Raw genomic sequence first — 23,655 nt, 5'->3', positions numbered from 1 at the left:
AGGTCTGTCACATTGCAGGCAGATTCTTTACAGTCTGAGCCACCAGGGAGTCCCTTAGCACACCCGTGCACATAGTTAAATGGCTTAAAACAATGCAAATACATTACCTTACAACTCTGGAGGTCAGAACTCTGAAAAAAGGTCTGTTAAGGCTAAAATCAAGATATCTGCAAAACTGTGTTCCTTCTGGTTGCTTTAGGGGAGAATCTGCTTCTTTACCTTTTCCAGATTAAGACATAATAGTATTATGTTTAAAAAAACAGTGCTCACACCTAATTAAAAAATACTTCATTGCTACAAAATGCTAACCATCATCTGAGCTTCCAGGGAACTGTAATCTTTTTGCTGATAGAGTAGAGCCTTACGTTGATGCTGAAGACTGCTGACTGAACAAAGTAGTGGTTGCTGAAGATTGGGGTGGCTGTGGCAATTTCTTAAAGTAAGACAGTGAGGAAATTTGCCGCATCCATTGACTCTTCCTTTCGTAAACAATTTCTCTGTAGCATGCTCTGCTGTTTGATGCCTTTTTACCCACAGTAGAATTTTTTCAGAATTAGAGTCAAGCCTCTTAGACTCTGCCACTGCTTTATCAGTTTATGTAATATTCTGAATCCTTTGTTGTCATTTCAACATTTTTCACTCAGAATAGATTCCATCTCAAGAAACCACTTTCTTTGCTCATCCATAAGAAGCAACTCGTCGTCTGTTCAAGTTTTATCATGCGATGGCAGCAGTTAAGTCGTATATTCTGGATAACTGGCAGCACCTACGTCAGCACTTGGCTTCTTCACCTTGCACTTTTATGTTTTGGAGACAGCTTCTTTCCTTGAACCTCAAGAACTAACCTCTGCTACCTTGAAACTTTCCTTCTGTAACTTCCTTACCCCTCAGCATTCATCAGATGGAAAGAATTAGGGCCTTGCTCTAAATTAAGCTGTGGCTTAAGTGAATTTTGTGGTTATTTTTGATTTCTCTATCCAGGCCACTGAAAGTTTCTCTATATCAGCAGTAAGTCTCTTTCGCTTTGTTATCATTTGAATATTCACTGGGGTAGGACTTTAAAGTCTCTTGAAGAACTTTAATTTGCAGTCACAACTTGAGTATTTGGAACAAGAGGCCTAGCTTTTGGCTAGTCTCAGCTTTTGATATGTCTTCCTTACATAATCATTTCATGTCTAGCTTTTGATTTAAAGTGAGAGTTGTGTGCCTCTCCTTGAGCACTTCCTTTCACTTGAGCACTTAAAGGCCTCTGTAGTGTTATTAATTGGATTAATTTCAATATTGTTGTGTCCTAGGGAATCGGGAGGTCCATGGAGAGGGAGAAACAGGGAAATAGCTGGTCATGGGAGCAATCAGAGCACGCACAGTCTTTATGGGTTAATCTTACTATCTTGCATTGTTGCAGTTCATAGCATCCCCCCTAGAAATACAATAGTAATGTCAGAGATCAGTGATCATAGGTCATCATAACAAATACAACAATAATGACAGAATTATTAAAATGTGATACAGAGGCAGGAAGTGAACAAATACTGTAAAAATGGTGCTTATAGACTTGCTTGATGCAGGATTGCCACAGACTTTGAATTTATAAAAAAAACACAGTGTATCTGAAGCACAATTAAGTGAAGAACAGTAAAATAATAGTTTTATAATTTTCATTAATAGCTTAATTGAAAATGATTAATTTTATTTGAAAAGCTTTTCTGTCTGTTTATTCTTGCATTCATCTGTACATCAATTATTTGTTTGATCCTTCATTGATGCCAGTACTGGTCTAGGCATTGAAAATATAGCAGTGAACGAGACAAAGTTTTGTCTTGGTGGCACACATATTCTATTTAAGTTAACTTAATTTTCAATATGGATATCTAGATGTAGATGTTAATAATTTCTAAAATGTTCTTTATAAATTTTTAGATCTGAGCGTTAAAGAAAAAATAATCAAAGACATGCAAATGACCCTGGAAGAACAAGAGCAGACTCAGGTAGAACAAGATCAAGTGCTTGAGGCTAAATTAGAGGAAACCGAAAGACTGGCCACAGGTAAAACAAGATTGCTTACATATTTCAAAGCATACTTTTTCATTTTCTTTCACTAGTTTGCTTTCCTTTTTAATGTGGTTTAATATTTATAATAATTTATAATAAGAAAGTATTTATTGTCTTTTTGGAATATCCTGTCACTTGTTATGTTTTACTGTGATGAAAATCATTGTATCTCATTGAAAAGAGGAATCAGTATACTTTCATAATAACTGGATGATAGCTTGCAGTGTTCCCCAGATGTTAAGAATAAACTTTCAACTTTTTTCACCTCTCTACAGCAATTGGTATCATCTTGTATGTTTAACTCAATAAATACTCTGATTCTGTCCTTCAGAATACCATCAGTGGGTTTTGTTTTTTTTTTTTTTAATTTTTGAGAGCATGAGGTTTCCTATATATTGGCATGCATTTAAACTGTATACTCAGAACACTATTCAATGAGTTATTGAGAGGTTTTCGTAGTTCTTGTCTTAGAATTTGGTAAACTTGTAGAATGGTCTGTGTGTATGTGTGTACGAAAGTCTCTCAGTCATGTCCGACTCTTTGTGACCTCATGAACTATACAGTCCATGGAATTCTCCAGACCAGAATACTGGAGTGGGTAGCCTTTCCCTTCTCCAGGGGATCTTCCCAGCTTAGGGATCGAACCCAGGTCTCCTGCACTACAGGTGGATTCTTTACCAGCTGAGCTACAAGGGAAGCCCAGAATGGTCTCAGTTCTATTTAATATCCTGGCCTATGATCTTCTGCTTCTGGGCTCTGCTGTCTGTATTCCTGTCTGTATCCCATGCCACACACATCTCTGTGCAGTATAACTTTTGCATGTAGTTTAAAAAAAAATTTATATTTTCATATCAGAATTGGAAGAATGGAAGGAAAAATACAAAGATTTGGAAGCCAAACACAATCAAAGTTCAAATAAAGAATTTGAGGATAACACAGATGTACTTAATACAAAACTCAGTAAGCTTCAAGATGAGTTACAGGTATGATTTTTATCTACATGTGTAATTTTATCTATATATTTATTATATTTCTCTTAAGATTATTTAGTAAATATTTTATAATTAATTTAGATATGGAGGTACTCATAGCTGGGAAATGTTAGAAAATAATTTCTCAGTACACATTGAAATGACATGGGGAAGAGATTCCCTAGAATACAAGCTACTAAGTGCCAATGAAAATGCAGTGGTCGGGTCTTCAGTTTTACATATTTAATTCTTGTATCATCATGTCTTACGTCTTTGTACCTATTTTTGTACTGTTTAAACTTTTAACTCTTCAAATACTGCTGTAGAGATGAAACTATTAGGAAAATTATTTTGATTATTGTAAATGTAAAGATGGGCTCGATAAAGGACAGAAATGGTATGGACCTAACAGAAGCAGAAGATATTAAGAAGAGATGGCAAGAATACACAGAAGAACTGTACAAAAAAGATCTTCACGACCCAGATAATCACGATGGTGTGATCACTGACCTAGAGCCAGACATCCTGGAATGTGAAGTCAAGCGGGCCTTAGAAAGCATCACTACGAGCAAAGCTAGTGGAGGTGATGGAATTCCAGTTGAGCTATTCCAAATCCTGAAAGATGATGCTGTGAAAGTGCTGCACTCAATATGCCAGCAAATTTGGAAAACTCAGCAGTGGCCACAGGACTGGAAAAGGTCAGTTTTCTTTCCAATTTCAAAGAAAGGCAATGCCAAAGAATGCTCAAACTACCACACAATTGCACTCATCTCACACACTAGTAAAGTAATGCCCCAAATTCTCCAAGCTAGGCTTCAGCAATATGTGAACCGTGAACTTCCTGATGTTCAAGCTGGTTTTAGAAAAGGCAGAGGAACCAGAGATCAAATTGCCAACATCCACTGGATCATGGAAAAAGCAAGAGAGTTCCAGAAAAACATCTATTTCTGCTTTGTTGACTATGCCAAAGCCTTTGACTGTGTGGATCACAATAAACTGTGGAAAATTCTTCAAGAGATGGGAATACCAGACCACCTGATCTGCCTCTTGAGAAATTTGTATGCAGGTCAGGAAGCAACAGTTAGAACTGGACATGGAACAACAGACTGGTTCCAAATAGGAAAAGGAGTTCCTCAAGACTGTATATTGTCACCCTGTTTATTTAACTTCTATGCAGAGTACATCATGAGAAACGCTGGACTGGAAGAAACACAAGCTGGAATCAAGATTGCCAGGAGAAATATTAATAACCTCAGATATGCAGATGACAGCACCCTTATGGCAGAAAGTGAAGAGGAACTCAAAAGCCTCTTGATGAAAGTGAAAGTGGAGAGTGAAAAAGTTGACTTAAAGCTCAACATTCAGAAAACTAAGATGATGGCATCCGGTCCCATCACTTCATGGGAAATAGATGGGAAAACAGTGGAAACAGTGTCAGACTTTATTTTTGGGGGCTCCAAAATCACTGCAGATGGTGACTGCAGCCATGAAATTAAAAGGCGTTTACTCCTTGAAAGGAAAGTTATGACCAACCTAGATAGCATATTTAAAAGCAGAGATATTACTTTGCCAACAGAGGTTCATCTAGTCAAGGCTATGGTTTTTCCTGTGGTCATGTATGGATGTGAGAGTTGGACTGTGAAGAAGGCTGAGCGCCAAAGAATTGATGCTTTTGAACTGTGGTGTTGGAGAAGACTCTTGAGAGCCCCTTGGACTGCAAGGAGATCCAACCAGTCCATTCTGAAGGAGATCAGTCCTGGGTGTTCTTTGGAAGGAATGATGCTAAAGCTGAAACTCCAGTCCTTTGGCCACCTCATGCGAAGAGTTGACTCATTGGAAAAGACTCTGATGCTGGGAGGGATTGAGGGCAAGAGGAGAAGGGGACGACAGAAGATGAGATGGCTGGATGGTATCACTGACTCGATGGACGTGAGTCTCTGAACTCCGGGTGTTGGTGATGGACAGGGAGGCCTGGTGTGCTGTGATTCATGGGGTCGCAAAGAGTCGGACACGACTGAGCGACTGATCTGATCTCATTGTAAATGTAATTATTACGCTGAAAAAGAATAGAATTGTATGTCTGAACATTGGAATAGATTTGAAACTATATTACTACATTTGAAAATATATTACTACATAGAAGATAATCTGTTTTCTGTTTATATATTTTTCCGTATTTAGCTTTCACATACCATGAATAGGACGTACAGGGCAAAGATTTTTTAATGGGACTTAACAAATATGTAAAACTTTATACATTTTATTTATTAGAAGTTACAATCCAACTGTAGTTTTGGCATTGAAGAAAGCATAGTAATGGGTTTTGAAAAGATTGCATCTAAATTATTTTCTTAAATTCAGGCTGTATAGAATCAGATGTTAAACAAATAAATCCGTTCCTTTCTTTTTTGTAACTATTAATTACATACTATAGAATTTATCCTTTCCATTGTCAGAACTGAAAGCAGCTGGAACAGAGTGGATAATCCATTAGTTATGAAAAAATACACTAATTACTTTGTGAATATTCATATTAAGGAATACTGGTGTGTTTTGCATTCTAAAATAATAAGATCATGTATCTTAGATAATAAGCTTTGTAATTCTGTAATGGACTAGTGATAATTTATCTGGCACAGTGGTTTTGCAAGTTTTAAAAACAGATTTTTAAATACATAGCTTTTAGTGTAGTAGTATTATTTTTGCTTCAAAAGAAGTTTTACGTCAGTTTTGAATGTATAAATGAGATGTTTTTGAACTTGAAGGATCTATGGAAGCCTCTTTAAAATTTACTGATCAACTGTATTTTCTATCCAGCTATTCCCTGTATTCTTTAATAAATATTTGTCCTGTTACACAAGTTACTCTTTATTTGACATTCTGTATACCTGGGAAAATTTTATTTTGGAATCTCAGCTGGAAATGACCACTACAAATCAAAAAAATTTTTTTTAATCTAGCATTTAAAAAGACTTGGTTCTCTGTAATTCAGAAATTTCAGTTATTTCTTCTTAAGCTCACTGATGAAGGAAAGTTCTTAAATGGATTTTATAGCAAAATTAAGTTTATGAATGAAATAACTATTTAGGAAAGCAACCAACAGTGTTCATTTTATAGTCTGAAATATACTCAAACTTTGTCATTATTTAAAGAAAAATGCTTGTTTTAAGTTTTTGAAAAGGTGAAATGAAGAGCCATGGATTATATGGAAATGTTTATAAATGCAGATTTATTAACTGCTTTCAAAACATGTGATAGTTACTTATGCTATTTCTACATGTAGGAATCGGAACAGAAACATGAAGCTGAAAGAAAAAAATGGTTAGAAGAAAAAATGATGCTTATCACTCAAGCAAAAGAAGCTGAGAATCTACGAAACAAAGAGATGAAAAAATATGCCGAAGACAGAGAGCATTGTTTGAAGCAACAAAATGAAATGGTTGGTAATAGTTGTACTTTATCTGCTGTGTATTTTGCCTGCTTTCTTTGGCTTCTTAAATTGTTGCCTGGGAGTCTTAGATTCTTATCAGTGTCTACATGGTTGTGTGGGTTTGGTTGGTTGTTTATTTTTAAGGCAGTTTGTCTATTTGTAAGATGAGTTTTCTATCCCAGTTTATCTTGAAGTTCTTATTCTTGGGAAAATAATTATTTCTCAATATCTAGATTCAGAACTTAAAAATATTTTCCTTTTGACTGCCACAGGGTTATCCCTACTAGAATGTAAAATATTTGCATTTTGAACTGTAGATTCTAACATGGTGTATGCATTTTACCTCATAAGCTGCTTTTGTCAGATCTTTTTTTAAAAAAAAAAAACATCAACTATATAGTTTCTAGAAGACTGTAGGTAGAAATAACTTTGTTTTACTAGCTATAGTTCTCAAGTAATTCTGTCTTATTAATAGTTTGTGTTTTTTCCTCCTATTTTAATCTACAACTTAGTCTCTTTGATACTCAATCAGAAAAAAGTTCAAAGTCATCGTTGATCCTGGGAAAACTATTGAGTAATATGTTATCTTTAAATGAAAAGATAACCTAACCCTAACCTAGTTCCCTGTTTACAGTAATGCTAACATGGCAGTATCACATTGCCATCTGTTGGCATTTCCTTTGTTTATGACAGAATTTTACTTATATCAGCTCAATTTTTCTGAACAAAAACATTAATTTTCACTAAGTTAAAGAAGATTTTCCCACAGATTTTAAGAAATATTTTTTATTTTGAAATCACTTTATTTCCAGAAACATTGCAAAGCTAGTACAGAGAATTTCTCTATATCTATTACCCAACTTCTGATGTTAGAGCTTACATAACAACAGTACATTGATCAAAACCAACAAATTAATATTATTATAATACTGATTGCTAAATTATGGATCTTACTAGAATTTTACCAACTTTCCCAATAATTTTTTTTTTTCCTGGATATAGGATCATATCTAGGATACTGTGTTCCATTTTAGTTGTCAGGTTTCCTTAGAGTCCTGACCCTGTTTTCTTTGTCACATGACAAAGTACGTGAGACTAATACTTGTTATTACTACAGCACCCAGGTAGCAATATATTTCACTTCATGTACCAATGCCACGTGACTGGAGTTACCTTCAGGAAGTGTTGTGCTGAGCAAGATTGAAATGCTACATCTATCTTAACAGGAAATGCTGCTGCTGGTTCTGTTTCTGTCCATAACCCATTTAACCTTCCAGACGGTAACAAGAGGCAAGAAGTGAAATCAGAGCTGTTGACTTTCATAGTCAGTCACTCCAGCCCCAAACCAGGAATGGGCCTACTTCTTTTCCTAATCAGTGGTCCCTCTGGCAGCAATGCCAGCAAGTAAACCTCCTTTGAATTTTTAGTCCTAGAGCAAACTAGCTTTCTCCTTTCTCCTATATATTTCTTTGCACTTGTACCTAGGACGTGTGTCTGCAATATTTAAGAAATAAATTGTTGATTTTTTAGAAGCCTTTTAAGCTGGAATACACAGAACACAGTAAGTAAAATAAACCGTAGCCAGTCCCCAGTTAACTACCATTGAGTTTAAGAAATAAAACAATATTAGCATCCAAGAGACCCCATCTTCTCAATGATAATAACTATTCTATCTTTTAATGTTAAACTTCAGTTTTGTTCATTTTTTAAAACTTTATATAAATAAAAATACGTAGAATGCATTTTCTTGTGCCTGGCTTCTTTCACTCAGTATTATGTTTGTGAGGATCATCTATATTTGTTCCAAGTAGCTGGAGTTAGTCTCCTTTCATTGCTGAGTATTTCAGTGTATAAGTATACCACAGTCTATTCAATTTAAAGTTGAAGATACAGAGGTTGTTACTGTTTGGGGCTGTTATGAGTAAGATATCCTGTAAACATTTTTATATATTTCTCTTAGTGCACGTGTGCATTCATTTCTATTGCATATATAGCCAAGAATAGAATCGCTAGTGGATAGGGTAAACATCCCTGGAGGAAGGGATGGCAATCCACTCCAGTATTTTTACCTGGAAAATCCCATGGACAGAGGAGCCTGGCGGACTGCAGTCCATAGGGTCACACAGAGTCTGACATGAATGAAGCAGTTAGCAGGCAGGCAGGCACGGTAAACATATGTGGAACTCTAGTAGAATGCCAGACTAATTTTCAAAGTAGTTTTACCCATTTATACTGCAATTTGTATTGTTGGATGTTTTGTTTATTGGCTCTGCCTACCCAAGTCCCCTTGTTTATTTTCTGTTTGACTATCTTTTTTATACAGGAGTTCCTTATACTTTCTGGATAGGAGTGTGTTGCAATTACCTTCTTTCAAACTCTGGTTTACCTTTTTACTCTCATTGCCTTTTTAGAACAGAAATGAAGAATTATTCTAATTCATTTTCTCAGTCTTTTCCTTTATTAACTTCAAGGACATGAAGCTGTTCTCTTACATTATTTCCAGAAAGGTTTGGGGTTTTACCTTTCCTATTTTGATTCCAGTGTTAATTTTTGTGTTGGGGTGAGATAGGGGTAAAGGCTGTCATCGTTCTTATAAATTTGAATTACCAATCGACCTGGTAGTACTTTTTGAAAAAGCTGTTACTTTTCTACTGCTCTGCAACTTTTGTTGTAGGTCAGTTGTCCAGTGGTTAACTTTTGTATATGGTGTGAGATTATAAGTCTTTTTTTCCATTTGGCTGTTCAGTTGTTCCATCACCCTTTGTAGAAAAGACTGTTGTTTTCTCCATTGAGTTTCTTTGACATTTTTATGGAATATCAATTGACCATGATATTTTTGGACTGTATCCTCTGTTCTCTGATGTCTGTATATCCTTAAGACAATATCACACTGTCTTTATTATTATATATAGTAGGCTTAAAATGGTATGATTGCTTCTACTTTGTACTTCATTTTCAAAGTAAATTTGACTATGTCATTTGCATTTTCATGTTATTTTTAGAGTCAGCTTTTCCACTTCTACTCACTCACAGACACACAGATACACACACACACTTGCTTGGATTTTTATTGAAGTTGCTTTAACTCTAGATCTTCTAAGGGAGAACTGACATTTTAAAAATAATGAATCTTTTAATCTTTGAACACAGGTTCTCTTTATTTAAAAAAGAAAGTGAAAGTGTTAGTTGCTCAGTCTTGTTCTACTCTTTGCAACCCCATGGACTGTAGCTGGCCAGGCTCCTTTTTCCTTGGAATTCTCCAGGCAGGAATACTGGAGTGGGTTGCCAGTCTCTTCTCCAGGGGATCTTCCCAACCCAGGAATCGAACCTGTGTCTCCTGCATTGCAGGCAGATTCTTTACTGTCTGAGCTACCAGGGAAGCCCCTTGTTTATTTACATGTTCCTTTATTTCTTTCAGCAGTGTATTGTAGTTATGTTTAGATCTTGCACATATTTTCTCTAATTTGCCAGTTTTTCAACCCAGTGAAAAAGTATTTTTAATTTTCATTTTTCTGTTGTTTGTTGCTATTGGTTTTGTCATTTATTTTTTTGTAATTTTACCATCTCATTTTGCAAATATTGAGGGAAATGCTAGAATTAGTTTAAAAGCTCTAATTGTTTATTGAAGGAAGTGCCCAGTAAGCTTTTTTTGTTTTGAATGAGGTGGGATAGGATATAATATGTGGATAGTTAAGGTATATAAAGGCATTATGTATTTGGTTTTTTAAGTAAATATTTTATCTAGACTTGTCTGTGTAGTTTGTTGTGTATCCTGTTCACAGTTGTATTTATTGTGTTATCCATAATAACTTCAAAAATTCTTAGATTCATAATGTTACAACATTTACTTTAGCATTTTGTGTTTATTCTGTTTAGGAAATACTTAAAGGACAGTTGGCTGAGAAAGATGGTAACCTCCAGCAGTGGCGGGAAGAACGCGATCAACTTGTTGCAGCTTTAGAAATACAGCTGAAAGCACTGATCTCCAGTAATGTACAAAAAGATAATGAAATCGAACAATTAAAAAAGATCACATCAGAGGCTTCTAAGACAGTCAGTAGAATCTTTTTCTTTCTATGCCTTTTTTGATTAAACATAGGAGTTTTCCAAAATTATTTAATTGATTAACTTTTAAAGAATACAAATGTTAGTAGATCAGTTAGGAATCACAGATTGAAAAAATTATTTGCATGTTTGCCATGAATTTTGAGTTTTCAGAGTTTACTCTGAGTTGACCCATCAGTGACTGGTTGAGGAATAGTACTTTCTCTAATATTTTGGCCATATCTTCAGGTAGAGTATTTAGAAAATAAACAACTGGTGATTTAGTCCCTCATCTGTCTTTAAAATATGGCAGTGTGACTCAGCCTGAACTCTTGCTGATATTTAAATATTTGAGCCCATCCTAAATTTATGATAAAGATACACACTGTTTTTGAAAATAAGCACAATGGTGAGGAGATGTGAGTCATTCAGCAGGTACTTTTTTTTTCTTGGCCACACCACTCAGCTTGCAACATCTTAGTTCCCCGATCAGGGAATGAATCCGGGCCCCAGCAGTGAGAGCTCTGAGTTCTAACCACTGAACTACCAGGGAATTCCCAGGAGCTACTTTTGTAATATGCATTGGAGTTAGGAACCCTAGATGAAGAAAGTATTGCATTTCTCAGATAGCTGTTTCCCAGGAAAATTGAATCAGGGTGCATCTAAAGCTAGTCTTTTCAGAGTAAATGATTGGCATTTGAAAATATGCCATTCTAAAGCCTTTAGATAAATAATAAAATAAATGTGTATGTGTGTATCTGTCTCTTACATCAAAAGACCTTGTGATTCTCAGAGAAAGACTGCTCAAAACAGGTATTAGCATGTTGTATAAATTGTACAGAATAGACAGTTAGAAAAATGAGGTATCAACTACTGTCATTGTGGTTTGGGACCTTTGGGAAAATTACTCAACATTTCTGAACTTTAAATCAGAGGTGATAATGTCTTCCTAATGGAATTGTGAAAATTTATTGAGAGTGTTTATAAAACAGTTAGCACAGTTATTACAACAGTGGAAGTCAGTACATGCTAGTTGCTTTCTGCATTATGAGTGCAAATAGGATCCCTTTTACTTACAATTCTGGGTAGGTGACATAAGAGATGTATTTGACTTTTGATTTTGGTGGCAGTGATTAGAGGGTCCATGTTGGAATTTATCAAGTTTAGCAATGTAAATATGATTTTTTTTTATAGATAGGGTTTAGGAATAGAGAATATCCTGTGACTAAGTGGGATGAAGAGCGTGCAGCAAGGAAAAGTTCAGTTATCAGTATAGTCTTTTCTACTCTGATTCTGTAGTTGCATTCCTAAGACACCTCTAGTTTTTCAGAATTACATTATCAAAGTGATTTGGGAGGTTTAAGCTCCAACTCAGTACAGAGTCTGGTTTTGTTATTTAATGTCTCTAGGTCTCTGTTTCCTATACGGAAAGTAGAAATAATGATTCTTGCCAAATCTAACTCTGAGTTGCAATGAAAGTAAAATGAGAGAATATATGTAAAACACCTTGGAACTTGAAAGTAATCTTTCAAATTTCTGTTTAGGTCAGACTCAGAAGAGGCTGGAAAGTTGCCGAGTCTATGAGCATGCAAAAGAGGAAGAAGGAGAGTTAGTTGGTCATTGAAGTCTTTAGTTACTTCCAGTATTGAATTCATCTAAATCTTGATTTTATATTCTTTAGGTGAATTATTTTAATGTATATTCAGTTACAGCGGCTTGTTGCTTTAATATTTCCTTATTTTAGGAAAAACAGACCATGGATATCCACCTCACACAAATGAGTTCAACAGATCCTGGCAGGGTTGAAATTGAACCTCAGTCAACAAGTTTTGAAATTTCCAGAGGTGAAGTAGAGGTGGGTATTTGATAACACAGTCTGTTCTTTAACCCTCTTTGCCAATGACCATTAATTACTAAATAACACTTGAAAGTATAATTTAATTAGCTGTTGAAGGTATCTTGCTGTACAGTTAGCTATGAGTGCTCTTGGGAAGGAGAACTAAAGGCTTTTGAGGGGAGATGCAATTCTCCTGAGGAAATTTGATCCCCAAATGATACTGATCTCCTCAAAATGATACTGATCTCAAACAACAGATCTTTTAATATAAATAAATTTGATGGTCAGAAATAGGAAATCCCACCAAAGATAAAATTTGGATGACTGTTTTCTCTCATAAGTAGTCCATTTAAAAAGCATTCTAGTAAATAGTATTTTTTGGAAATTTTACCCACTTTACAACTTTATCACAAAATCCCAGTAACCTCACAGTGAAGTTTCTTTGGTTTGAAGTGGGCTTGGGGTTCTGTGACTCATGTTGTATAGCATAGAGTTTATCAGAGTGCCTATGAAATAGGTAAAAATCATATGTCACTTTTTGAAAATAAAATTACTTTTTAAAATATTTATTTCAAAAACATTTAATGGGAGCATTCATTGTTAGGAACTTTGCTAAGCCCTGAGGGTAAAGACATAAGATCGCCATCCTCGAGGAGTAAGAATTCTAATAAGACAGGTATTTAATGACTGTCTTGTTTGACCATTAGGACTGAGTGTTATGAAGAGAGTGCTGAGAAGGCACACTGAGGAAGATAGGATGAATTTTGCTTGAGTGGCTGTGTAGAAAAAGTAACATTATACTGGGTCTTGAAGGCTAATGGAAGTTTACCAAGCAGAGAATGGGAAGAGAAAGGCATTTTAATTCAGGAAAATAGCATAAGGCATTCCTTACAAGGCTTCAGAAGAACCATGTTACTTCCACCACATGCTGTTAGTCATAGAAGCCATTAAAGCCAGCCTCTATTCAGGGGCCGGGGGATGAGACTCTTGAGGAAGAATAGTATTCACAGCAAACTGTAGTTTACCACAGTGAGGGTGCTTATTACCTGGTAGCTCAGACAATAAAAAATCCGCCTGCATTGTGCGAGACCTGAGTTCAATCCCTTGGTTGGGAAGATCCCCTGGAGAAGGGAATGGCTATCCACTCCAGTATTCTTGCCTGGAAAACCCCATGGACAGAGGAGCCTGGCAAACTATAGTCCATGGGGTCCTAAAGAGTTGGACACGACTGAGCAACTTTAAATAAACAATAGATATTGGAATAGATAGGGTGCTTATTAAAAATCCTAGACTCTTTTCTTCGAGATTCCTGGTTTAGTAAATTCGTGGTAGAGTTCAAGAATTTTTAAAACTCTTTCTCCAGAGTATTCTTATGATGATACAGGTTTGGGAAATACTGAGTACCATGTGTAAACCTGAGAAAGTAGATGACAACTCACTCTTTATATCCCTGTTGTGATGAGTTTGACCCAAACGTTTTATCTTTCCCAATTCATTCTTTTTAATAGGTATTTGACAGAGGTAATTTTTGGCAATTTAGAAATTCATGTTCTGCAAATACGGTTTGTTTTCCTTTTAAATTCTGTTGTAGGATGGATCTGTAGTCCTTGACTCTTGTGAAGTGTCAACAGAAAATAATCAAAGCACTCGATTTCCAAAACCTGAGTTAGAGATTCAATTTACACCTTTACAGCCAAACAGAATGGCGGTGAAACACCCAGGTTGTACCTCACCAGTGACGGTTAAGATTCCCAAGGCCCGAAAGAGGAAAAGTCATGAAATGGAAGAGGTAAATACTTAACTATTAAGTGAACTAAACAAGTAAGTTTTATTATTGTTCAGCTATATAGTTAAACTCTGCTACCTTGCCCTCCTGTGCATAAGCACTAGTATTAGAACCCAGAGTCATAGTTTACAGTGTATTTAATACTCTTAAGAATGTCGCTGTGCTAAACAGTCCTTAAACAAAAAGCTTGAGGATTTTAAAATGTGTAGACGTTTCCTTGTTTCAGTGAAGCTGTGATAGGTCAAATGGTGGTGAATTTTAGTAGAAAGCTATTTCAGTATTCCGGTTCTGTTCATACTTAGTCACTTTCCTTCCTGTGGAGTAGAAAAGGGATTAAGGATAAAGGAATTAGAGAAACTGAAATGACTAACTTGCTTGAATAGAATCGTTGTGATTTAGTTAAAATCTTAGGTCTCTATGATCGTAATAGGTTTCAGAAGAGAAATTCTTTTTCTGTGAGCCAGTATGAAAATTTGGATCCTATTTAGTGGTAGGCCAAAAATGATTTACTTTTGCTTCTGCAGCTTTCTGATTGTGGGGTTACCAACCTTCTATCATATTCTAGCCATGTCGGTTCAGCAAGTCACATAAATTTTCTGATTCTCACTTTCCTCCTTTTGAAATAAAGAATTAGATATACTGTGTTTAAAATGTTTTGCTGTAACATTATGTACCTGTAATAGGTACATAATAAATGACAATATTTATGCTAAAAGCAGTATTTATGTTTAAAACTCTTTAGCACAATAACTTTTCCTCCAACTTGTCTTTTTCGCTTCTTTAAAGAGTAGTGTATTTTCAAGCTGGTGGAAGAACAGAAATAATATTAAACATACTCCTGAGGCTCTCTGTCAGATAATACATTTGATGAATGAGTATTATTTAGCATATTTCTTGCTACACGTAGAACACCTTAAAAGATTGTTTTGGAGAGCCTTAGTTAACTTTTATTCTATATTTAATACACTTAGATACCATTAAGATACAGATGACCCTGGGACAACATGAGGGCTCAGTGCCAGTCATTGTGCAGAATTAAGAGACAGTTATTTTATTCATTTTACTGCTGGTATATACTCCCCATTTCAGAATTACTTACAACAACAGATTGTTCAAAGTAAACCATGTAGAAACTTAAAACTTTTAAGTGATTTTGCTAGGCTCTTTCCTGCTATAGTAAACAGTGTTGTGAAGTCTTCAGGAAAATAATTTATACAATGCTATATTCTACTCTAAATTCTACTCCAAATTTGAAGTGCTCTATTGAAAACAGCAAGTGTGATGGAGTTACAATCTTTCTTCCTTTGCTTTCCCTGATTACCATCTATCTGTCTTTCCTGTCTTTAGAAAATCTGCTTCTTGTCATCCTTATGACTTTACTTTGTAACTTGAATTCTGAGGCTCAGTCATGATCTTCTCTCTTTCTGTTCTTGCCTTCCCCCGCCCCCTTTATGCTTATCATCTTTAGCACAGTTAGGATTTGCACAAGTTCAATTCAGTTAATAACTACAAAAGATTTTGTCTTAAGTAAGGTTATGTGGGGAAAAAGAGTAAGATGTCATGCCTATTTAGTACTGAAGGCAGATTTTATGTCTTCACTATCATTTTTTACCTGTGCTTATACTGAAGATTTTTGTTTTCAGTGTCACCAAGTACCAATTAGAGGTCATACTCAGCATGATTTGGGAGTTGGGAAAAGGGTAGATATATTACTATGTTGTATTTTAAAGATGGGACTCAAAAGATGTTATCCCTTCATTTAAGTAATGTAATTTCATTATGATGCATGTGAAAAATTCATACCTTCAATCATTTTGTAATAAAAACATGTATTATATCGTCACGCTGTGCACTTAAACCTACATATGTTATATATCAGTAATATTTCACTGAAGGTGAAAAAATTGTGAGAAGAAAGTTGTACCTTCAGTCAGGGTTTCTCAGCTTCAGCATGATTGACATTTTTGGCCAGATATTTCTTTGTTTTGAAGAGTTCAATGTCCTGTACATTGTAGGGTTTTTTAGCAGTATTCCTGGCCTCTACCCACTAGTTGCCATTAAACCTGCCTCTTATACCCAGCAATGACAATCATAAATATCTTCAGACATTGCCAGTGTCCCCAGTCAGAATTGCTCCTGGTTAAGAACTATTTGCTTGTTTTTTTGTTTGTTTGTTTTCTTTTTTTTCTTTCTCTGGAGTCTAGAGAGAGAAAGAATATGTTGTTTAATCAGTGCTGAACTTCATTATTTTTAGGACTTTGTGAAATTTGAAAATAAGAAGAATGCTACACCAAGAATTAATTTGAAGTCCCCTGTTTCTGAGCATAGAAATTCTTTCAAAAAGGAACAAAAGGTTTGTCTTTTAATTTGTCCAGAATTGACCATTTTCATAAGTTACATTTGTGAAGTAGATGATGAAAATAAAAATGTCAAATTTGATTAGTAATTATTCAGAAGTTGAGTTTTGTCCAGTTATAACTCACTTATATTCTGTTTTCTATTTATCTAATTCAACTTAGAATATATAACCTTTAACATTTGACAGGTAGCAGGTACTTCCTGATGTGTTCACCTCTGACTTAGCACTCTTATCACACTCATTCTCTGGCCCTTTCATCCCTCTCCTATATTATTAACCCCAAGTTCCCTGCCTGAGAATTTATAACTTGTGTCTGGCCTCTTTAATTCAACTATGGCTATAACTGTTTGTTCTAACATGCCTCATTACCAATAACAACAAAAAAATGTTTGTTTATTAGGTTTCCATACGCCCATCATCTAAGAAAACTTATTCTTTACGGAGTCATGCATCCACAGTTGGTGTAAACGGGTCTGCTAAGAAAAAAGAAGGAACGCTACAGAAATTTGGAGACTTCTTACAACATTCTCCAACTATTCTTCAGTCAAAAGGTTTGCAGACTATTAATTAAATGACCCTTTATGTTACATGTATGGTGTTTTCTAATATCTGATTTGTATAAACTCAACCACAGTGACTCTTACATCTCCAGTAGAAACTGTTCTGTGTTAATGTTAGGTATTGAGGGAGGAAGCATGAACCTGTGATGTGCCTTGGCGTTCACTGTGTGGTGGGAGAGAACAGTCTGTATTTAAATAATTGATCCAGAGTAGCTTCCCAGGTGGCGCTAGTGGTAAAGAGCCTGCTTGCCAGTGCAAGAGATGTAAGAGACATGGGTTTGATCCCTGGGATGGAAAGATTCTGTGGAGAAGGGAATGGCAACCCACTCCACTATTCTTGCCTGGAGACACCAATGGACAGAGGAGCTTGGAGGGCTACAGTCCATAGGGTCGCACAGAGTTGGACACAACTGAAGCGACTTAGCATGCGTGCATGCAGACTGCTTAATGCATTGTAGAGATACAAGGAAAGAACTATGGTAGTATTGGAGGAAAAGAACTGTTGGGGCTATGGGAAGATTTGATATTAATAGAAGAGATGGGATTTAACTTGGGTATTGAAATGCTGGAAGATTATACCTCCTAGAAGTAACCACTATTAGTATTATGGTATATATTCTAGTGCTTTTTTCCTCTGCATGGATAAATATTACCTAATCTTATGTACTATATCAAAAACATATTTCTTTAAATATCTGTAAAGTTTAGTTGCTTAATGCTTTTTTCTTTATAATGTAGACATATTAATACTCTGGTATTAATATGTGATAAGATATATATTCTCTCTATACACTTACACATAAATACATACTTACATACACATCTACCAGAAAGAACAGTTTTATTATAAGTAGAGTACCAGGGAAGTGGAGCACTTGTGCAGGCAGTTCTAGGTAGCAATATGCATCTGGCATCTAGAATGTGGAGAGGTTATTAGGAGGAAGGGAGCAGGAAGGAGTGAGTTTTCATGAAATTACCTGAGTGGTGGTGGTGGGATAAATTGGAGACTAGAGGTGGGGAGAATGAGGAGGGAAATGACTAAAAGCAGGGGGACAGTTGAATTGAGTCACATTGGTTGTGTAAAAATACTTTGTGTAAAAACTTACCACAGAGCTTCCCAAACTTTCTTGGTTCACAATGCCTTTAATGTGTCAGTAATTTTTTTCAGTGCGTCCATGCACCCAAAGAAACACCTAAATAGTCCCGTCCATTAATACTTAAGGCCAAACAATCCCTGAAAATTTAGCTTCTGAAAATCCAGGTTGCTAAAATATGTCACCATCCAAAGGAAGGATATTTGATACCTTTTTGAAACTGTGTACTACCTTGAGTTGAGTGTCACTGTTTTCCTTAGAAATTTAAAATATTCCAAGTTGCTTTTGTGAATTTGCTGCAACATGTCTTGGCACACAGTTTGGGAACTTCAGACTTAGATCCATTTGTGTGTATGTATGTGTGTGTGTGTATATATATTGTGTGTATGTATGTGTGTGTGTGTGTGTATATATATATTAAAAGTATACATTGTTGGAAAGGTATCATTTGTATAAGCATAGAAAATATCTGGAGAGGTAAACAGCAAATTGTTAAATGTCTAAATTTGGAGAAGTGGGACTTGTTATTTTAGATTTTTAGGTATTCTACTTAATTATATTGACCATTGTTTATATTTATTTAGTTGCTAAATTGTGTCCGACCCTTTGTGACCCCATGGACTATAGCCCACCAGGCTCCTCTGTCCATGGGATTTCTCAGGCAAGAATACTGGAGTGGGTTGCCATTTCCTTCTCCAGGGGATCTTCCCGACCCAGGAATCAAACCTGGGATTCGGGTTGATTCTTCCCGACCCAGGAATCGAACCTGCATTGCAGGTAGATTCTTTACTGACTGAGCTACAAGGGAAGCCCTTCTCCTTGAAAACATATTTCCTTTTGATATATAAACAATATATTGCCATAAAAAGCAATGCATATATGGTTTATATATTAACAGGAAACATGTTTTCAAGTAAAGGGAAGTACCCAGATAGTAATGACTTCCTGACTTGGTTGATTTAGCTTAACAGCTTCCCTACTATATACCTGGTGTGGGTTTCTTTTTTTAAAACTCCTTTCTAGGAATATAAAGATTGCCTGTTTTGGATTGTAACTGCAGTACATGTCTCTTGTTGATCACTTGGAAATAAAGGGAAAAAAGAAGAAAATAGAGGCTAGTTCTTAAAATTCTGTTGCTCTGACAACTACTCTTAATCCAGTACTCAGTATCACTGTTCTCCCCATTTATCCCTTATGCCTATCTCCTATCCATTCAGTACATAGCAGCCAGAGTGATCTTTTCAAAGTACAAATTATTTAAGCCATTTAATTTTTTGTTTTCTTATTATCTATTCCAGTAGGATATAAGCTCTGCAAGTGCGACATGTCTGTCTTGTTTACATCTTCGGCTCTTAGTACAGTGGTTTGCACATAGTAGTGTGGGATTTTGAGGCTCCAACCCAAATCCTATGTGTGATTTGTTTCAGGCTGACCATGGGCGACTACAAAGGTTTTACCTGTTAGGCCTCATAAGGAAAAGCTGCCCTTCCCACATCAAACATGATACACAGCCAGTGCATTCCAGTCTTTGAAGGGAGTTAGTCAGTCAAGGACTCAGATCTCCTGCTGGCCATACTCTTACACATATCTGCATTCCTAGCCTGTGTGTGTGTGTTAGCCACTCAGTGGTGTCCAATTCTTTGTGACTCCATGGACTGTAGTCTGCTAGGCTCCTCGTCCATGGAATTGTCCAGGCAAGAATAGTGAGTGGGTTGCCATTTCCTTCTCCAGGGGATCTTCCCGACCCAGGTATTGAACCTGGGTCTCCTGCATTGCAGGCAGATTCTTTTACCACTGAGCCACCACGGAATTGCTAGCCTAGGGGCCTTCATTTGGATGCTCCTAATTGTGAGTGCCTTCAGTAGAGAATGTCCTCAGGCATCTCTGCTGAAGACTTTATGATGGGGAAGGAGAAGGAACCTTGGAGACACTTTTTTCCACTGACTGTACTTTTCCACTCCTCCCCTCTAGTCTCCAGCACCAAGGTCCATAAAACTGCAAGTGCGGAAGCCTTTTGACAGTGATAGAACCACCACTTCTGTGCTGATGCACCTGACCCAGACATGCATTATCCCATGGGGGAGTGTGGAGCAGGGCAGGGTTTGGTATGTTCTCAGTTTAGACTTCCCTGGTGGCTCCGATGGTAAAGCGTCTGCCTACAATGCAGGAGACCCAGGTTCCATCCCTGGATTGGGAAGATTGCCTGGAGAAGGAAATGGCAACCCACTCCAGTAGTCTTGCCTGGAAAATTCCATGGACAGAGGAGCCTGATAGGCTAGAGTCCATGGGGTCGCAAAGAGTTGGACACGACTGAGTGACTTCACTCACTCAGCTTAGCCTCTTGCTTATTTAATTGCAGTAGATGGTTAAAGGCTTTAACTTCCATGTTGACTTATCTTAATTAGCTACTCTGACATCTGGCAGCTCTGCTCTTAGGCTCAGCTTAGCCACTGACAGGTAGACACTTAATTCTGCCTATTCCCTTAAATGTGTTCTTTTTTTAAAAAATATATATTTGATATAATATGTATATATATATTTATATATTTTAAATCCAGAAGTTTTCCTAAATGGAAATGTTTTGTGCTGAAATCAGTATTTGTCTGTTAAATAAATAAATAAAGCAGATGTACAAAGTAAGAAATTGAAAAATTCCTTTTCAACTCCCTAGAAACCATCAACTGTTAAAAATTTGGTTTCTATCTTTTAATCTATGTATCTGTGTGCATGTGTTTGTTAACTGGAAGTAAATGGCTCACAATTACAAGTTACTTTTACTTAATATTCATGTGGACATCTTTACATGTGAATACTGAACTAGCTCTGCCAACCTTATTATTCTTAGTGCTGCATGGTCCACTGTGTATGTGTACTGATCTTTTCCATAAATGTAGTACTGACCTCTTCCGAGTCGTTAAGGATGCCTGAGTTTTACTGGTGGTAGTATAATTTACCAGTATGTAAATTTACCAATAGTAAATTTACCAGATTTACAAAATTTCAACCTTTACAATATGTTGAATATTAGTGAAGTGATATTTTATTTATTTGCCTATTTTTGCTGTTGATCATTAGGTCATGTATTTATTGGGCATTTCTTTGTTTTCTATTTGTGTCCTTTCACCATTTATAAATTGCAGTGCTTTTTAATATGGCTCTTTATGAAGGGTTTATAATATTTGCAATTAGGAAATTATTTCAGGATTTAACTGATAAATTTTTTTTCATAGCAAAGAAGATAATTGAAACAATGAGCTCTTCAAAGTTCTCAAATGTAGAAGTAAGTAAAGAAAATGTGTCTCGACCAAAACGGGCCAAACGAAAATTATACACAAATGAAATTTCATCTCCTATTGATATATCTGGCCAAGTGGTAAGCTACTATTTCAGTTCTCTTAAAAGTAAAACTCTTTATGTTCTTTTTAATTCTGAAATACTCTTACAATTTGAATTACATAGTGGTTTGAATCTTTTATTCTGTACACCAAGTCTCATAAAACTTGCTTTAAAAGTTATACTATTGGTACTGGATATGTTAAGTTTGTAGTAATTGAATGTAAATGCTACATTGATGTATACAAGTGTCACGTGCATCTTGCATTGGTAAACTCATTAGAATTCTAGAACTTTTAATTCCATCAATAGAATTATCACTGTTTAATAATTTCTTGGCTTCTAACATCTGTTTTTTCATGTTATCTTTATCATAAGAGTTGTACAAATCTGGGCCTAAGTCTGCCTGGTAAAAATATAGACTTGACATTCAGTCATTTCCTCCCACTTTGCCTCTAAGCCTTCCATGTTCTCTTCAGAAAAGACTGTAGTTCGTCACCCCGACTCTGTGACTCATTCTCCTGACTCAGAACACGCTGTTCTATTACAGGGAAAGTTCTAATTTTCTATCATGCTTGCATTTGCCTAGTGGATAAAAGTGAAGATAGGAAAATAATTAAAGGAAAAGCCTTCAACAGGAAGTGGCCAAGAAAAATCAGGAGAGACCTTTTTGTAACAGTAGCTGTCAGATAAAAGATAGACACTTGAAGCAAGTAGTAAAGAATTAGGGTCATTAGGACATGCTTTTCAAGGTGCTGTTCTCTTGGTAACTTTTTTCCATCTGTCTGATAAAGTACATGATTTTCTCCCTTGGTTGAAATTGTTTCTTTTCTTAGTTGCAAAATAATGCTCTACTTGTTATTGCAAAAAATAATTTCTTAAAAATTACTCGAGATACTTGTTTCGAAATATTTTAGTTATTTCAAACTATGTATGTCCTGAATTCAGTGAAAGTGTGGATTTCTTTAATTTTAGAATGAGGTGGTATTGTAAGAATCTTTTATAAAGTCTACTGCCTCAGGCATGCTTTTTTTATAGAAGATAGTGTAATTGCAGTCCAGGAGGACAAAAATTACTGTCATGTACTTATTTCAGTTATTAAACACTGAAATATGAACATATCTTATTAATTGTAAGTAAGGTTTCATTTTTACTTTTATTTTCACTTATAAAATTTGTGAAATTGTTAATTTCAGATTTTGATGGACCATAGAGTGAAAGAAAGTGATCATCAGATTCTCAAACGACGACTTCGAACCAGAACAGTCAAATAAATCACTTATGGAGAATATTTTAATATAAATTTTGTATTCATAATCATTGTAACTTGTATCATAACTTTTTAAAGATAATTGTATATACTGTGTTGCATCAAATCCCTTTGTATATACATTGTTATTTTATACTGGTATAATTTTAATTCAATAAAGAAAACATGTCAACAATAAGTTTACTTGTCTACTTTTCTAAGGCTTTTAAATAATAGCTTCTTTTTAATAATAGCTTCTTTTATCCTAGGCGTGGGCCCAGAAAGATGCTATGGTTTTTGTTTGTGTTTATATATATAGATGTTATAAATTAGATCTTTGGTTTACTTATATTTAACTGTTGTAGGACTTGCTTTTACTGCATCTGTTAGGAAATACAGGTGATTTTACATATCTATACAGGAAGTGTGTATAGGTCATCTGGTTGCTAAAATGTGCACATATTTTAGAAAAGATGTCAGGTTTTTAATTAGAATATCTTTTATTTTTAAATAATAGAATAGAGTTGGCTTTCTGAATTTTTTAGGACACAGATGATTAGAAGCAGAAAGTTAGAAGGGAAGAGGAGATAACATCTAGAGGCCAAAAATAACACTGTTATCTAAGAAATATAGAATTTTAGTTGGCACACGCCCTGCAACTAGAGAAAGCCCACATGCAGCAAAAAAGACCCAGTGCAACCAAAAAATAAATAAATAAAAATAATAAATTAAAGCCATATGTAGAGAGAAAACTGCAGTGAGGCAAGGAAGATCAGTGATTGCCTTGAAGCCATGGTCAGGAGATGGAATCTGAGGACATGAGGAAACTTCTTGGGGGAATGGCTATGTTCTGTGGCTTGAGTGTTCTGTATGCAATCTCTAAAAATAAAATTGTCTTTGAATTAATTTTATTGCTTGAAATATAAAGCTGGGAAAAAAG

General features: G+C 35.6%; 1 protein-coding gene across 1 annotated transcript in view; it reads left to right on the top strand.

The window, feature by feature from the left end:
- KIF20B (kinesin family member 20B) overlaps positions 1-22,904 on the top strand; it is an 84,652-nt gene extending 61,748 nt beyond the window's left edge. The window contains 10 exon segments of the mRNA XM_070363490.1: positions 1,921-2,046; positions 2,908-3,035; positions 6,307-6,462; positions 10,330-10,506; positions 12,242-12,352; positions 13,926-14,123; positions 16,375-16,473; positions 16,880-17,030; positions 21,364-21,506; positions 22,663-22,904. Of these exon segments, the coding sequence (XP_070219591.1) occupies positions 1,921-2,046; positions 2,908-3,035; positions 6,307-6,462; positions 10,330-10,506; positions 12,242-12,352; positions 13,926-14,123; positions 16,375-16,473; positions 16,880-17,030; positions 21,364-21,506; positions 22,663-22,740 (1,367 nt within the window). The 3' untranslated portion in view covers positions 22,741-22,904.
- The last annotated feature ends 751 nt before the right edge of the window (positions 22,905-23,655 follow it).

The sequence above is a fragment of the Bos mutus genome, chromosome 26 (genome assembly GCF_027580195.1).
Source record: "Bos mutus isolate GX-2022 chromosome 26, NWIPB_WYAK_1.1, whole genome shotgun sequence".
Taxonomy (NCBI): Eukaryota; Metazoa; Chordata; class Mammalia; order Artiodactyla; family Bovidae; genus Bos; species Bos mutus.
This window is presented reverse-complemented; position numbering and strand designations above follow the sequence as displayed.